This window comes from Hypanus sabinus, chromosome X1, assembly GCF_030144855.1.
Source record: "Hypanus sabinus isolate sHypSab1 chromosome X1, sHypSab1.hap1, whole genome shotgun sequence".
NCBI classification, from domain to species: Eukaryota; Metazoa; Chordata; class Chondrichthyes; order Myliobatiformes; family Dasyatidae; genus Hypanus; species Hypanus sabinus.
Window position 1 is genome coordinate 42,144,705 of NC_082738.1, and position 18,077 is coordinate 42,162,781.

Genomic DNA, 18,077 nt, shown 5'->3' on the forward strand with positions numbered 1-18,077 from the left:
ACTGTGTTATGCACTTGGTCCGGAGGAACGGTATTATGGTTGAATATCAATAAACTTGAACTTGAACTTGAAAAGGATCTTATGCTGGTGTGAAGAATTAACAAATGTGATTGAACAAAGAATTTTTCAGAGAGCACATCACCTCTGTGAATTACAAATGAGAATGCGATAAGAATATTTTACAGCACCTCAATTTTTTTCCCTGATTGCTGTAAAATCACTCAGGGCATCATGAGTTCCTGAATCATCGGGAGCTGCTTCAGACAAGTGAGAATAATCCAGATCCCCTTTCTAATTCACTGATGGCCCTGCTATTCAATGATGACATTAAAAGATGAAAGGCGAGAGTGAGCTAGCTTAACAATTGAATTTGAATTGCAGGAGAGGATTGTCTAGTAGTTCATAAAAAAACTTGCAAGCTGTTCTCAGTTTGCAGCACCTATTACATAAGTAAGTCTCAGTGAAAGAACTCCCTCCTACTCACATTATATAAACTTGTAGCCTAGCAACTGCAGCATTATCAATGTGGATTTTCACAGTGCCACAAAACAGTGGATCAACAAAATAAACTGATTGGTGTTTTGGCAAAAATTTTAACCTACTTCAGGGCCATTGTTGTTTAAAATCAGATGGCAATTTTTAATCAAGGAGAATGCACTTTGTACCTGATTATCAAGACACAAAAAAAAATCTGAATTGGAAAACAACAGACAAACAGGATAAGCTGGAAATGTCTGCCAATGTTTGTACCACTAATGAAATGTGTTTAAAATGTGTTTATTTTTCCTTGCAAACTCGTGGATTTGAATTTGGTGGTTAAAATAGTTTTTTTCTCACATTGCTATTACAATGCCAGCGACCTTCGCACCGCTGTCTGTAAGGAGTCTGTACATTGTCTTCGTCACCCTGTGGTTTCCTCCTGGTGCTCCAGTTTCCTTCCCCATTCCAAAGTTGCATGGGAGAGTAGGTTAACTGGTCAAATGGGTGTACAGTAATTGCGCTGGAGGGGCCTGTTACCGAGCCGTGTCTCTCAAAAAGAAATGTCAGTTTAACTAAGTTAGCAGTGTTGCTTTGAAGTTAGAAGCTAGTGGAAGTCACACTTCATGATTTGGGCCTGTATTGTGGACTGGCAAATTCAGGCAAGCACTCACAGTTACGCTGTTGCGCATTCAGGCTGATCTGAAAGATCCAGGGAGGACCTATGGATAGACAGATTGATTTTTGAACATTGAAGGATACACAAGAGACTGCATTCTGTAGCAACAGACTGTTTGCTGGAGGACGCTGTTCAAATCTAATCAATCTGATTGAAAACCTAGACCTCTCTGGATACAGGGTTTGATGCAAAACATTGACAATTTCTTTCCTCCTATACGTGTAGATGAAAAAAAGGATGTAAGTGACTAACATGAGAGGCCAAAATTGTAAATTGTTTGTATAGTTGTTTGAAAGAATGGTGGGTTGGGGGGATGTCTGAGGCAGTTTTTTTTTACACAGAGATGCAGTAAGGAAATTTAAGAGACTCCTAGATAGGCCCATGGATGAAAGAAAAATGGAGGCTACGCGGGAGAGAAGTATTAGATTAATCTTGGAGTAGATTAAGAGGTCAGCACAGCATCGTGGGCCAAAAGGCCTGTAAGTATACTGCTGTTCTATGTTCTGTGTTGAATTCCTCCAGCGGATTGTTTTCTGTAAGAGAATATGGGAACTGGGTTCTGAAGTGGCACAAGATCAACCATTGAGGAATTTATTGAATGGTTCAAGGGACCATATGATGTCCATTAGTTTTTGTTTCTTCCTAACCTTCTTGGTTCTGGAATTATCTTATAACTTCACTTTCTCTTTTAAAATTACTCCTGAAATCCTATCCCTTTTACCAACCCTATCTAAGCAAAGATGCGCAACATGTAATGTTAATGTAACATTTTGTGCGCCACATTTCCTGAGGAGATGGGATTGCGTAGAGAGAGAGAGTTTAAAAGAAGCGTGCGGGGGCAGTCGACACATTTTGCGCGCCTCAGTTCCAGAGAAGACATTGAATTGCATCAAGGGAGGAAGTTTAATAGAAGCGTGTGGGTGCAGTCGGCACATTTTGTGCGCCTCATTTCCCAAGGAAATATTTGATTGAGTAGAGGGAGAGAGAGATTAAAAGAAGCGAGCAGGGGCAGTCAGCAGATTTTGCGTGCCACAGTCCCTGAGGAGATATTGATTGCATGGAAGGAGAGAGTTTAAAAGACTGAGCGGGGGCAGTCGGCACATTTTGAGCGCTACTGTTTCTGCGGAGATACTTGATTGCATAGCAGGAGGGAGAGAGTTTAAAAAGAAGCAAGCCGTGGCCGTTGGCAGATTTTGTGCAGCACAGTTCCAGAGGAGACTTTGGATTGAATAGAGGGAGAGAATTTAAAAGAAATGAGCCGATGAAGTTGGCACACTTTGCGTGCTACAGTTCCTGAGAAGATACTGGATTGCATAAGGGCGAGTTTAAAAGAAGCGAGTGGGGGTAGTCAGCACTTTTTGCGCACCACAGTTCCTGAGGAGACATTAGATTGCGTAAAGGAAGCGAGAGAGTTTAAAAGAAGCACACAGGGCAGTCAGCACATTTTGCGCGTCATAGTTCCTGAGAAGACATTTGACTGTGTAGAGGGAGAGGGAGAAAAGCTTGCAGTGGTAGTCAGCACATTTTGCACATCATAGTTTTTGAGGAGGGAGAGAGAGTTTAAAAGAAGCGTGCAGGGTCAGTCAGCATATTTTGCGCGCCACGGTTCCTGAGGACACATTAAATTGCATGGAGGGAAAGGGAGTTTAAAAGAAGTGTGAGGGGCAGGGGGCAGGTAGTTGGCACATTTTGCGCACCGCAGTTCCCGAGGAGCCATTGGATTGCGTAAGGAAGAGAATTTAAAGTAAGCGGGCGGGGGCAGCCGGCTCATTTCGTGCCTCTCAGTTCCCAAGGAGATATTTCATTGCGTAAGTGAGAGAGAGTTTGAAAGAACCGAACAGGGGCAGTTACATTTTGTGCGCCGCAGTTCCTGAGTAGATATTGCTTACTTGAAGGGAGAGAGTTTAAAGGAAATGAGCGGAGCAAGCTGGAACATCTTGTGCTCCTGAGGAGGCATATCATTGCGTTTGGGAGACAGAGTTTAAAAGAAGTGAGCGGGGGCAGTTGGCGCATTTTGTGCACTATAGTTCCCGAGGAAATATTTCATTGCGTAAGGGAAGAGAGTTTAAAAGAAGCGAGCAGTGAAAGTCGGCACATTTTGCAGGCCACTGTTCCCAAGGAGACCTTAGATTGCTCATAAGTCGGCACTTGGCAAGGATCAATAAAAAATAAGTTAAGTTTAAGTGGAGCAGCCATTATGTAAGTGGACCAATGTTAGAGTGGGGAGTTGAGTCTTTGGCTCATTGAGGCTTCAGATTTTTGGGCCATTCGGTTCTCTTCTATGGAAGGTGGGACCTGTACAGAAGGAATGGTATTCACTTGAACAGGAGGGGGACTAATCCTAGCAAGAAAGTTTGTTAGTACTGCACGGGGGATTTAAACTAGTTGCAGGGGAATGGGAACCAGTGGAGTGGCTGTGGAGAAAGATATTAAGGCTACATACAAAGGTCGAATATGGTGGGACTAATGTTCTGAGCTGCATATATTTCAATGCTAGGAGTATTGTAGGAAATGCGGATCAACTTAGGGCATGGATCAACATGTGGAATTATGATATTGTAGCCATCAATGAGACTTGGCTGCAGGAGGGGCAGGATTCCTGGGTTTTGTTGTTTTAGACGTGACAGATTGGGAAGGATTAAAGGGGAGGGGTAGTATTACCAGTTAGGGAAAATGTCATGGCAGTGCTCAGTCAGGACAGACTGAAAAGCTTGTCTAGTGAGGCTTTATGGGTAGAAATGACAATAAGAAAGGTATGACCATGTTAAAGAGAGTCTATAGAAGTGAGGCAAAGCAGCAGCAAGTTTATGGATCCTCTACAGATTACATTGGTTGTGGGAAGTTATTGGAAGGTATTTTAAGGGACCGGATGTATAGGTATTTGGATAGTCAGGGTCTTATTAGGGATAGTCAACAGGGTTTTGTGCATGGTAGGACATGTCTAATCAACCTTCATAGAGCTATCTGAGGAAGTTATGAGGAAAGTTGATAAAGACAAGGTAGTGGATGTTGTCTACATCAACTTTAGCAAGGCATTTGACAAGGTCCCGCATGGGAGGTTGGTCAAAAAGGTTCAGTCATTTGGCATTCCTGATGACGTAGTAAACTGGTTAGAGTTTGGCTTTGCGGGAGTGGTAGTAAAAGGTCTATGACTAGTGTGGTGCCTCAGGGATCGGTGCTGGGTTAGTCATCTATATTAATGATCTGGATGATACTGTGGTAAACTGGATCAGCAAATTTGTGGATGACACCAAGATTGGGGGAAGCCTATCGGAGCTTGCAGTGGGATCTGGACCAGCTGGAAAAATGGGCTGAAAAATGGCAGATTGAATTTAATGCAGACAAGTGTGAAGTGATGCACTTTGGATGACCAACCAGGGTAGGTCTTACACAGTGAGTGGTAGGGCACTGAGGAGTGCGGTAGAACAGAGGGACCTGGGAATACAGGTCCAAAATTCTTTGAAAATAGCATCACAGGTAGATAGGGTTGTAAAGAAAGCTTTAGGCACATTGGCCTTCAAAATTCAATGAATTGAGTACGGGAGATGGAATGTTATGCTGAAATTGTATAAGAAGTCAGTGAGGCCTGATTTGGAGTATAGTGTGCAGTTCTGGTCACCTACATACAGGAAAGAAATCAATAAGGTTGAAAGGGTGCAGAAAAAATTTACAGGGATGTTGGCAGGAATTGAGGACCTGAGTTATAGGGAAAGGTTGAATAGATTAGGACTTTATTCCCTAGAGGATAGGAGAATGAGGGGAGATTTGATAGAGGTAATCAAAATTATCAGTGGGATAGATAGGTTAAATGCAAGCAGGCTTTTTCCACTGAGGTTAGGTGAGACTAGAACCAAAGGTCATGGGTTAAGGTTGAAAGGTGAGATGTTTAAGGATAACATGAGGGGGGACTTCTTCGCTGAGAGGGTGGTGAGTGTGTGGAACAAGCTGCCAGTGAAAGTGGTTGATGCTGGTTCAATTTCAACATTTAAGAGAAATTTGGACAGGTACATGGAAGGGAAAGGTTTGGATGGCTATTGTCCGGGTGCAGGTCGATGGGCCTAAGCAGATAAATGGTTTGGTATGGACTAGATGGGCCAAAGGGCCTGTTTCTGTGCTGTAGTGTTCTGTGATTCTGAAAAACCAAGCTAAGCTCAGCAGGTCTTACCGAGAATTGCCAACACCATGTTGTCCTTCAGAACTTCCATGGAGCCGGAGCACACAAAGTAGTTTGCCTGCAAGGCATCCCCCTGTCTGATGAGGTACTCTCCCGGGGCACAGAAAGTGGTTTTGATGTGGAGAGACAGCGACCTCAAGCATCCACGACTGGCCGATACAAAGAGGGGTAACTGCAGAATTTCCTTGTGAAGATGCATGGCGATGTCAGCGCGGAGCTCGTCTGGGAAATCTCGTAAAAGCTGCAGCACATAAAGAAAAAATGTGAATGTCATTTTCAGGATATGTTTTATTACAAAGCCTTGTGGTTAAAACTGAAGGCACAGTGGTGCAGATAGTGGAACTGTTGCCTCGCAGTTCCTGCCGTCCCTGTTTGACCCTGACCTTCAGGCCTCTGTCTGTGTGGAGTTTTCATTTTCTCCTTGTGACTGTGTTCATTTCTTCAGGTGCTCTGGGTTGGCTTTGGGTTCATCCCACATCCTAAAGTCGTGCATGATGGTTGGTTAATGGTCCACTGTACATTGACATGTGTGCACATGTTTGTGTGTGAGGATGGTAGAATCTAGGGAGAGTTGATGTGACTGGAGAACAAATGAAAAAATGAGATTGGTGTAAAAGGGTGCTTGGTAGTCGGTCTGGACTCAGTGGACTGAAGCACTATTTTAGGTGCTATATAACTCTTGGAGATGGCACAGTTTACGTTTCGGGCTGAGACCCTTCATCAGGACTCAACAGTGATGATACTGTTATAGATGAGAAACAATGAAGTGGGGTGTAGGGTGGGAGGGCCAAGACTTCTGTAGGACCTATCGCTAAAGGTAGAAAAGGTGGCATGGTAGTGTAGTGGTTAGCACAACACTTTACAGTACCAGCAAACTGGGTTTGATTTCCACTACAGGGAGTTTGTACGTTCTCCCCGTGACCACGAGGGTTTCCTCCCACATTCCAAAGCCGTATGATTTTGTAGGTTAATTGGTCACATGGGTGTAATTAGACGGAGTGGGCTGGTTAGGTTAGAAAGGCCTGTTACCTTGCTGTATCTCTAAATGAATAAAGTGAAATAACTCTATTCTGAAGCTGGTACCTTTTTGATACACAGAGGCACAAGGGGCCACAGATGCTAGAATCTGGAGCAGCAAACTGCTGCTTGACCCATTAAGGTCCTCCAGCAGTTTTTATTTGCTGTTGTTTTGATACATGTTCCAGCTCAACCATGTCCATCAAAGGCATGGTCCTACACGCTGGTCCACGTAGGACCAAATGGTTCTGCATTGTGGCCATTCGACTTCAGTGAAGAATAAAATGCTATTCCAAACTGGAGACTAAGAATTGATGAAAGGCTGTGATGTCTCTTCTAGGTACCACAGATGTATTGGAGTGCTCAGTGTACAGAGCAGCTGGAGACACGCAGTGCACTAATGGCGTGGAGTGTGTGCCTTGCTGTGACTTGTATGGGAGAGTTATGCGGAAATAGACTGCTACAGCACTTCTGGATTCTGTTTCTGTCCAAATTAAAGGGGCAGGTCCCAGACACAGGGTGGATTTGCTTTAAGATAGGTCCTCGTGCAGCTTCCTTTGGACTCCCACCACCACCCTCCCATGTCCTAGAGCAATCATAATGCCCTCCTGAAAGCTCACAACCCTTGGCCACCTCTGCGCTCCATCCACCCCAACCCCAGACCTGCTGATTTAACAAGATCCGTCATCCCAAACAACAGCCAGCACTGAATAGCGACCACAGCCCAAAGATAGCAATATTTCTCTGCCAACCTCTATTCCTATTCTTTGTCTGCCAATCCTACTCTCCTGCCTCTGATCCTACCCCACTGTCCACTGAACCCCAACTCTAGTTCTGAGCTCTTCACCTATCCATTCGGCCCAGTACCCACCCTGTTCAGATTCCTTGACTGCCCACTCCTCCACAATGCCTGAATTCTCTCCCGTGCAATATGGGTTCTCTTCCCTGGCCTGGCCTTGAACCTACTTGATTTATTGCCCTTGTTACCGTTATGTATTTAGGTATATTTTGACCCTTACAGGTTGCTGACAAGCTTCTCTGTGTGTTACGTAATGTAATGTGTGTGGGCATTCTGGGTAGATGACCTACCAGTAAAATAAACAGATACACATTTGTTCCTCATCTTTCTGTCTCTGGTGTGTGTTATTCACAGACACCCGGCTTCCCAGTACCATAAACAACAACTGGTGACAAGGTGATAGTTGTTGTTTTGTTCCCTTCAGCATGAAAGGTCGGTGTGCACCACTGTGTAACGTGGGTGAGCAAAAAGAAGACGGTTGCAGGAAGTGTGGTGAGGGGAATAAGAACAGGACAGTTAAATGAAACCAATAAGAAAGGGAGAGAGAGAGAGATAGAGAAGACTAGTTAACTTTTCTGGAACCTGATTGCATTTGAAAATGCCAACATGTTTGGAAGTATGGGGACCGTATAATGAAATGACAGCAATAGAGTTCATATACTGAAAGATTTGAATATTTTGCACTGACAAATGAAATGCCAGATGATAGTCATGTTCCAACTTTTCTAACTGTGATGGTGCAAGAACAGTTAACTTATTACGCAGTACAGTGCAACCAGCTAAGCCTGGTGATAAGCCTTTTGAGGACATAGTTAAAGGACCACTATTCACCTAAACATTCGATTATTGCTGAGAGGTTTTGATTTCATAAAAGGAATCAAGAGGAAGGTGAATCTGTTTCACAGTTTGTGGCAGTGCTGAAGCAATCGAACACTGTGATTTCGGGCAGTCGCTGAATGACATGTTTTACGACAGACCCGTACGTTGTCTGCTTAGTGAGGCAATTCAGAAATGTTTGCTTACAGATGACACTAACATTACAGAAGGCAATTGAGGTCAGTACATTTGTGGAGATGGCAGCTAAAGAAGCACAGCTATTAAGCGCATCTCCCCAAGTTCATAAAGTTTCCACTGACATAAAACTGGACATTCAGCAAAGAATGCTGGTATAAGGATTTAGTTTGTCAAAACTGTGGTGAGAAAAGAAAACGACATATTGAACACACCTGTAAAAGTAAAAAGACAGTCAACCAAAAACACTTATAAAGAAAACTGACTTTTGGAAAAACAAAGAGCAACATGTGAACAAAATGGAGGGTACTGAGGATGGACTGAGTAGCTCTCACTCTGTGGTTGAAAGGGCTTTGTTTGTTTTATCTGTTTCAGGGCACGACAATGTCTTTTGGGTGACTGCGATTGGACAGTGAGGATGCAGGGGGACACAGGAGCTGCAGTATCACTGGTGTCACAGTTTACAAGGAGAAATTGCAGGATCTCACCCCAGAAGGGGCAAGGTTGACTTTAAAGGCTTTCACTGGTGAGGCTGTTCCAGTGAGGGGAGTGGTACACATTACAGTGGAGATTAATGAGCAGAGAAAGAAACGTCCACTGTACATTGTTAAAGATCATTATCCAGTGTTTCTGGGCCACTCGTGGTTAGAGCAACTCAAACTCAACTGGCACAAGAGCACCTGAGTGGTGGGAGTGCTGGTCTGCCAGAGGTATTGAAGAAATATGCAGAAGCATTCCATGGAGAACGGGGCAGTATGAAAGGAATCATTGTTAAGCTGGCTGTTAAGTCTGGGTTCTTAGTGGAGGCGACTGTTGAGCCTCATTGGCAGCATGGATAAAAAATAATAGATTGAAGAAAAAGATGAATTAAATGATACAATAAAAATACGTGGTATGAAGAAACCGTATAGATATTCCAAGGAAAAGCTGAAATCAAAGAGTACTCATGTGCGAAGCAGAGACCAGCATGTCTTTTGGGAAAACATGACAGTGAAGACTTCTGGGACCCTGAATAGTGGCATGCGCTATGCTATCCTCGTTCTGACAGGAGTTCGCCACTGGATGGAACTAAGAAGGATTATGCTTCAGACTTGGAGAGAGCAGTTCTCAAGTAAATAATGGCAGATCCACGAGAGAGAATAAAAGAAGACGATCTTGATGTTGTACTCAGTCCTCAGCGCTGAAGCTTAGGTGGTGACTGTCATGTGGCCAATACCTCCAATATTCGACAATCTGGAAGCCTATGGAAAATAAAGAGAATTAAAATGTTTGGGGGTTGTGTTGCCAGTGGAGAATTGCATAATAAAATCAAGAACCTTTGATCGTAAAGGCAGAGAGAAGGACTTGTGTGACAGAGATGCTAGAGAAGGAAGGAAGGTAAAGTGCTTCAGGTGAGAGTTTGGGGATGGCAAATATGTTTTAGTGAGCGGAGGCAATGTGATTCCTAAACTGAAGAGGAAGTTTTCTGCTGACCCCACTAGTCAATCAGAGACAGTAAAGCTGATGGGCTTTGATGTTAAAATGCTATTGGAGGATCCAAGAAGGGCAAAGAGGTGGAGGAATTGACCAGAAACCCTTAAAGAAGGTGTAGAATGCCATGGTGCTGTCCAAGTGGAGATACCTACTGTTTCTGCATCCAAGAAGTTCCCCAGGAAGCAGTCCATTTGGGAACTTCGACTCTATTGAGTTCTTCAACATGGAGAAAAGTGTACCTGGACCAGCGTCGATAATTGTAGAGTTGCTTGGTGAAGGATCAGTTATCCAGGCGGTTCTGTCGATGGTTGTCAAGTAACTTAAGTGGACCAGGTCGTCGTTCCAGTAGCCTGCGGTCTACTCCACATGAAGAACTTAAGAGACTTGCTGGTCTGGAGCAGGGGGTCCCAACTCCTGTTTCACGGTCCGGAAACTACCTTGCTCCCATTACATCACAAGAAGATAATAAGGAGATTAATAAAAGATTGATATTTTAGAAATACTGCAAAAAGCAAATGTGGATACGAAACCACTGCTGTCCAGTCTCACTGTCAACAAGGAGAAACTAAGGGAGAGTTCACAGACTGAGTGGTTTTGTCTGTGGAAGCTGAACTGAAAGGTCTCAAAGTGGAATCTGAGAGGAAGCTTGCCACCCCATTCATGGTGAAACAAGTACAAAAAAATGACACCAATATGACTGCTTTCAATAAGCTAGTTAACAGTATGAAGGCAAGTGGAAACACGCCTTTGCAATCAAAACCCCTTAAATTCTACCGTACCCTGTAATGGGGTCTCCATCCTCAGATATTCCAGGTGACCTGCTTGGTAGTCAGAATCATCACATGTGGGTCCTTAATCAGCAAGGCCATTCGTCTCCTATCACCCGTGCTTTCTGAGGTGCCTCCTACTGACAATGCAGTACCCAAGCCAAGATCTGTACTGTACATGCACCACCAAGAGACTTCTGATAAGATGGCAGCGGGTGTGAATGCTACAGCCTCTTAGAGGCCAGTCAAAGGTGCTTTTTTCTTTGTAAAGTATGTTTTTAATGATCCCAAGAAAATTCTACTCCAAGAACATTGGGTACTGCAGGGATACTCCATCAATGAGCTGGTTGTTGATCGGCTTAGCTGGACTGGTGTCAATGGTGGAGCTGGCTGAGATGTCGAAGGAGCTGGTCGGGATATCGGAGAAGCCCGTCGGGATATTGGAGAAGCCCAACAGGATGTATCAGAGGAGCCGGTTTGGGTTCGGAGGGGCTGACCTGCCTGCAGACAGTGTTGCTGCCACTATTCGGAAGCATCAGAGTTGGTGCAGTATAACCGTGGGAGTTATCTCGGACCTTTCACTTGTGATTGCAAGACTCTGTTGGACAATGACAATGTACGTTGCTGCAGACCTGTTACCCTTGTCTGGTGGAGGGACAGGCGACATGGGAGCTGTGTAGCCTCAGATGTAGCAAGAACTAAGCCTCAAGTTTCGGGCTTGCCTGCTGCTGCAGACCAGGTCCAGGTGAGAGACGCGGAAGCTTTACAGCGTGCTTGAGCTCGGCTGGGGCCTGGCCTCTCCTGTTGGTGCTGCCCTCCAGTGTTCAAACAGTGGAATAACAGGCTGGATTGCGTGCGTCTGCACACTGCCTGGAGACTGTCAATTGCTGGACATTGTTGCTCAGGGTCTGGGACTATATATGTTTTCTTTTCAAGTGAATATGCTTCTTTGCTCAATATTTTGAATTATGTTACTTGCTATTTTTGAATATTTGCATGCTATTTTAAATGTACCTTGGCCCCAGAAGAACACTGTCTCATTCAGTTGTATCTATGTAAGGTTTGAATGGTAAGTAAACTTGATTTGATTTGAAAATGACTTCATCCCGAGGTCGTTGGTACCCTCACAGGACCAGGTGGCCTCCAAACAGATTCTATCTCTAGTGACTAACCCTCAGCACATGGGGCAGAATAATCCCTAGGGTTATGTCTGGGAATAGAGGCGGATACCCTCATTCCCTAGTTTAGAAAACATTGTTTGTTTGTTGTTGGTTGAATTTGATGATTACTTCATTGAATGTTACTAGGTCTGTGTATGGGAAGGGGAGAAAGCTTTAAAGTAAGGGAGGGAGTAAATGTTATGTATTCATGTCTATTTTGACTGTTACAGATTGTCATCAAGCTTCCCTGTGTGTTACGTACTGAACGTAATGTGCGAGGGCATTCTGGGTAGATGACTTACAAGCAAAATAAACAGATACACATTTGTTCCTCACCTCCCTGTCTCTCGTGTGTGTTGTTCATGGTCACCCGGCTTCCCAGTACCACAAACATAACCACTACACAATGGTGGAGAGGGCAAAGCAACAAGTCACAAGTATGTGAGCCCTGTCCAGGACTGGAGGCACGTGACCTTTGTGCATCGAAATTATGTGGTGGATCCTCTAACAAATTGGTTCTTGACTGATAGTTGTGCCTTTATAACCCCTGGTCTTTTCTTCTGCCTTTCATAACCAACTGACATCAATGCAGAATGGTCCCAGGACACTAAATACTGTTATTCTTTAATTGGTTTACAAAGAAAAAAATTAAAGGGACCTACATATAATGATCTTACCTCACTGTGCTCAAGTTAGATCACTGCTGTGCAGCACCAGAAAGTGGGAAACGTAGATCTAGCATTATTGTTATAGAGTTGTACATCATGGAAACCTTTGTCCAGGCTAGCTATCAAGAGCCCAGTATTTTTCTTAAACTAATCCCATTTTACAGGAGTAAGATGTATAGGAGCCTTAGGTCCCACACTACCAGGTTCAAGAACAATCATTAGCCTACAGTCATCAGGTTCCTGAACCGTCATGGATAACTTCACTCGCCTCAACACTGAACTGATTCCACAACCTATGGACTCATTTTCAAGGACTCTGCATCTCATGTTCTCAGTATTATTTATTTAATTTTGTAGTTTGCACTATATGTCTTCTTTTGCACATCAGTTGTTTGTCAGTCTTTGTGTATAGTTTTTCATCAAATCTATTGTATTTATTTTCCTGTTAATGTCTACAAGAAAATTAATCTCAAGGTAGTACATGGTGACACATACATATTTTTAATAATAAATTTACATTGACTTTGAATTTTATTCTCCCCACATCCCCCATACATTCTCTCCGAATCTACCACTCACTTACACTTGGTGTCAAAACCTAAGAACCATGTCATTGGGACATGGGAGGAAACCAGAGCACCCAGAGGAAATACCTGCAATCACAATGAGAACTTGCAAACTCCACACAGACAGCACAGGAGGTCACGATTGAACCCAGCTTACTGAAGCTGTGAGGAAGCAGCATTAGTAGCCGAATCACTGTCCCACCCAGTTATCCCTACAACTTCCAGAGCCCCAGGACTCCGTGGAGAAGTGTTAGGAGCAGCCTACATGCTGCTGCAAGGGTAAAGGGGGTGAACATTGTTACTGTAGGGGAAGGAGCAGATTGTCTGCCTGACCTATTCCCCCTAGTTAATGCATGCCTGGCTTTGTGGCATTACAGGATAAGGACAAATGAACCACCTAGTCAGAAAAGCTATTGGATTTTAAAAAGCTCAATGGATCAGACAGTTTTCAATTAAGAACTTAATCATTACAGGAAAGAGATATGACTTTCTTTGAAATTATCTCTGTTAAGGCAAAATTGTGCTTGCCACCTCTCCCCATTAGAGCAGTAAAGCAATCAACAAAGAATGAAGACTATGCACTCCACTCTATTACCTCAGAGATCTAAATTTGAGTCCGGTCTAGACAAACTTATTTTCTTTTGATGTGGACCACAGATCAAATGCATTTTCCTCAGTGCCAACAAATTAATGACAAAGTTTTGCTGATCTCTAATGTGCAGATTTTTCAATAATTCTTTTCCAGTTCTGTCTCCATAATTATTGTGTGAGAACAGGAAATATACTCAGGAGCAGGAGGCAACTCTGGTTTCTATTCAAGTGTTAGTATGCTGGGTAGTGCTTAGCCTGAGTTCAATCAAAGGTCCAACTACTAACTGCTGAACACTAGTTCTGGATGGGGCAAAGGATGTGGCTTTGACTCTCATTGCTCTAAGATCTATAGAGAGATTTAGTATGTCAACGGAAACACTCAAAAACTTCTACAGATGTACCATAGAGAGCATTCTGACAGGCTGCATCACTGTCTGGTATGGTGGTGGGGGGCTACTGCACAGGACCGGAAGAAGCTGCAGAGGGTTGTAAATCCAATCAGCTCCATCTTGGGTACCAGCCTACAAAGTACCCAGGACACCTTTAAGGAGTGGTGTCTCAGAAAGGCAGCATCCATTATTAAGGACCTCCAGGACCCAGGGCATGCCCTTTTCTCACTGTTACCATCAGGTAGGAGATACAGAAGCCTGAAGGCACACACTCAGCAATTCAGGAACAGCTTCTTCCCCTCTGCCATCCAATTCCTAAATGGACATTGAACCCTTGAACACTACCTCACCTTTTAAAATATATATTACTTCTGTTTTTGTACATTTTTTAATCTATTCATTATACATATACTGTAATTGATTGATTTATTATTTATTTTCTTCTTTCTATATTATCATCTATTGCATTGAACTGCTGCTGTTAACAAATTTCACGACACATGCCAGTGACAATAAAACTGATTCTGATTCTTCTGAAGTGCAGAGATAATGCTGACTTCATTCTTCAAACCCTCCTTTCTGCATCAGCTCTCACCGCCCATCCTCAAGGAGGTTGCTCTTTCTAAAGTTGACAATATCCATTCAGCTGATTTCACTTTTAACCTGGTTAAACACCTTCTTATCCTCATCCTTAGGTAGAATCATATATCACTCATTTTCCCCATGACCTACCTGAGCCCCTCCCATTCAAAAGATCTATCTGGTGTTTACTTGGGAATGTTCCCATTAAAATGCTGAAAGACCACCTTCCAATTCCAGTTGGATGATATTGCAATAGCTTCATCCTCCTCAGATTCTGATGCACCCTACAGGGACTGTGCATTGAAATGGTACACTGGGATCGTTGCAAGGTGGTATTTTGGATGTAAGTGGGGATGGTCTGATCTAATTTGCATCTTGAATAACGTAGACTGCTTCAGGACAGATAATGAGGGGTATAGAGAGGGTAAATGCAAGCAGGCATTTTCCACTGAGGTTGTGTGGGACAACAATTAGAGATCATGGGTTAAGTGGGGAAAGGTGAAATGTTTAAGGGGAACATGAAGGTGGAGAGAGTGTGAAATGAGCTGCCAGTGGATGCGGTCTCAATTTCAAAATCTAAGAGACATTTGGATAAGCACAAGGATGGGAGGGGTATTGGAGTGCAATGGTCCAGGTGCAGGTCAATGGGAGTAGGCAAAATAATAGTTCAGTATGGACTAGATGGGCAGAAGGGCCTGTTTTGCTGCTGTAGATCTCTATGCCTCCATCAATTCATCAGAACCCTAACTTCCTCTCTTATGTGGCAAAGAGACTTCTGGTTTGCAAATCAAATAAAATGCAGGTAAGCTATTTTACCTCATTGGCATCGATCCCGTTATTCACTGACCAGGTGGTCTGGAAATATTCAAGCATCCGTTGCTTGAGATTCTGTGGAAGGTGGTGAACTCGAATAAAGTCTTTCAGGTCCTTCATGCGAGTGTGGTAGAGTGATCGCCTTGAGTACATACGTTGGATGATGGCTGTGACATTCCCAAAGACAACGGCGTGCATCAAGGCTGGAAGAGAAGATGGAAAAGGTGAAACCATGAGAAAAGGAAGTCAAGACCTGGCTTTCTGATGAACTATTTAAACTTTTATTGGTTCATGGCATTTTTGGCTTTTCCCTTTCCCATTGCTTTCCTGAATCAGATGCCTTCAAAATAACCATTAGAGTCCATTCAGACACTTTGGTTGCTTTGCTGGTTAAGATTTGTTAAGGGTCTAGCGGTTAAGGCTGCATATATGCAAACTAGAGCCTGAAGCTGGTGGTCTGTGAAGCTTCAGGGTGAAAAAACCTAAAAGGTTCTGAGGAGTGAAAATAGCTTAGCTCATAATGAACACATTCATGCCACCTACCCCCAATTAGCATTGTGCAGATCGAAAAGATCTTCTCTGCGTCTGTGTTTGCAGAGACATTTCCAAAGCCAACGCTGGTTAGGCTGCTCAGGGTGAAGTAGAGGGCAGCAATGTAGGCACTTCGAATGGTAGGACCTCCCAGTGAGTCATTTGTGTATGGAGTCTCTAACCGTTTGCCAAGCTCATTCAACCAACCTGGGGGAAGAAGAGAAATTAGGTATCATGGGTTTAAATTTCGAATCATGTGAAAACTTGTCACGCCAATGTATACTTGTGTGAAAATCTGAGACACAAGAGATTCTGTAGCTGTTGAAAATCTCAAGCAACACACCCAGGATGCTGAAGGAACTCAGTAGGCCAGCCAGCATCTATGGAGGGGAATAAACAGTGATGTTTCAGGCTGAGACTTTTCATCACATCGACTGTTTATTTCCCTCAATAGATGCTTCCTGACACACTGAGTTCCTTCAGCATTTGTGTGCATTTGTCAAGTACAAATCCGTTGGGTTAAGAGATACACAAAATCAGAAATAAACTCACCTAAATTGTTCATTTTTACACTAACTTTGCTATGAATGAGACACCTCCAAATATAATCCCCAACTTTGATCATCCCCTCCCCATCAGGGTCAACCTATACCAACTTGCTTCCTTCCAAATTCTCCTCACGGTTTTTCCTCGGCTCACAATCCTGATGCAGGATCCTGACCAAAACGTCAGTTTAACACCTTCCACCTCCACAGATGCTGTTTGACCTGCAAGGTTCTTCCAGCTTTTTGCTTGCTGTTTAGCTCCGATTATACTGTCAGTTGTAAATGCAATGTACAAGAAAGTAGCAGGTGGAATCACTATGAGTGAAACTCAGGATTATGGACCACTACAAGACATTGCTGAAGTTCTCAGTAAAATTACTGCCAGCAGTAGCCATTTGTTTGTAGATATATAGCAGGAAAACTGATACCGACTTTAGAGAATTAATAATTTTAATTGGGGCAAATATATGATTTTCAAGGAAGAATAGTTATAAAAGATTCATCTAGATTGCAGATCTAGGATTTTCTATATTGTGTTTTAATTGCTTGTTTCTGTGATGAAAAATAAAGCTACAGTACTGTATCTAAAAATTACAACAGGGATTGTGCTGTAACCCAAGTACCACACTGTTACTTCCTTGCTGGGTTAGCCTGCATCCGTGTAATCGGTGTGAAAATCAAAAGAAAAATGCAGATGCTGGAAATCTATAAAAAACAGAAAATGCTGCAATTGCTTGTAGGGCGGCCACGTCGTTGGGAAGCGAAACAGAGTTGACATTTCAGGGTGAAGACCCATTGTCAAAACTCTGTATAAATTGATATAATTGTTCACAAAACAATTTGATGTGTTTAGCCTGTGTCCAGTAATACTTGCCCGGCACTTGTGTGCTGCTACTATGGAAGAGGAATTGTCAATGTTTTGGGTCTGAACACTGCTTCAAAACTATGAGCAGCAAGAGAAGATGGGCATTATAAGGAGGGAGAGAGGGAATGGTGAGTTTGGGGCCAGTAGCTGCCTATTGAAGATGGCTTATCACACTCTTAGTGCAGGACAGTAGTGGAGAGCAATAACTGCTGGTCTTTCAGGCAACAACCACATTCCAAAAATGATCTGGAAAATGAACACCAACTATTTGGAGCTTCAAGAGTTGTACATGGCTATGCCACTTGGTTCCTCCCACACTCCAAAGGACACTTGGGTTAGGGTTAGTAAGCTGTGGACATGCTATGTTGACACCAGAAGCATGGCAACACTTGCAGGCTGTCCCCAGCATGTCCTCAGACCGTGTTGGTCATTGACACAATGATGTATTTCACCATATGCTTCAATGCACATGTGACAAATAAAGCTAATCTTTAATCACTGGATAACTTTCCTTAGTCAAGTTACTGCTGTTGTCTAGATTTAACCAGCTGCTGAGTTTCCTGAGGCCTGAGATAGGATGAAAAACTGCTGGTCTAGTCGACTCCTTTCAGGATGCTGATCAGACTATCTAGTGAAGAAATCAAACTGATTGGAACCAAGGTCAGAAATTGATCACTGCCTGATGTGAGAATTTGGAGTTTGCAAGGTGACTGTGGATTTCTTAGTCAATAAGGAAACCAGCACGGAGAGAGAGAGGAGACAGTAGGTGCTGGAACATGGAGCAACAATTTGCTGGAGAAATGGGTTGAACAGCATCTGTGGGGGGAGAGGAAATGTCAATGTTTTGGGTCAGAACCTAGCATCAGAACTAAAAGTACTGAGAGAAAACAAGGCAGTATAAAGAAGAGAAAGGAAGTGGTGAGATTGGGGCCAGTAGGTGATTGGTGGACCGAGGAAGGGTGAAGGATGA

At 43.4% G+C, this 18,077-nt stretch overlaps 1 protein-coding gene across 1 annotated transcript in view; it reads right to left on the reverse strand.

The window, feature by feature from the left end:
• The window catches only part of LOC132384866 (potassium voltage-gated channel subfamily H member 4-like), a 217,383-nt gene that overhangs the window by 64,928 nt on the left and 134,378 nt on the right, over positions 1-18,077 (reverse strand). The window contains exons 8-10 of the mRNA XM_059956468.1: positions 15,710-15,904; positions 15,170-15,369; positions 5,322-5,571 (exon numbers count right to left, since the gene is read on the reverse strand). Of these exons, the coding sequence (XP_059812451.1) occupies positions 5,322-5,571; positions 15,170-15,369; positions 15,710-15,904 (645 nt within the window). The remainder of the gene's footprint in view (positions 1-5,321; positions 5,572-15,169; positions 15,370-15,709; positions 15,905-18,077) is intronic.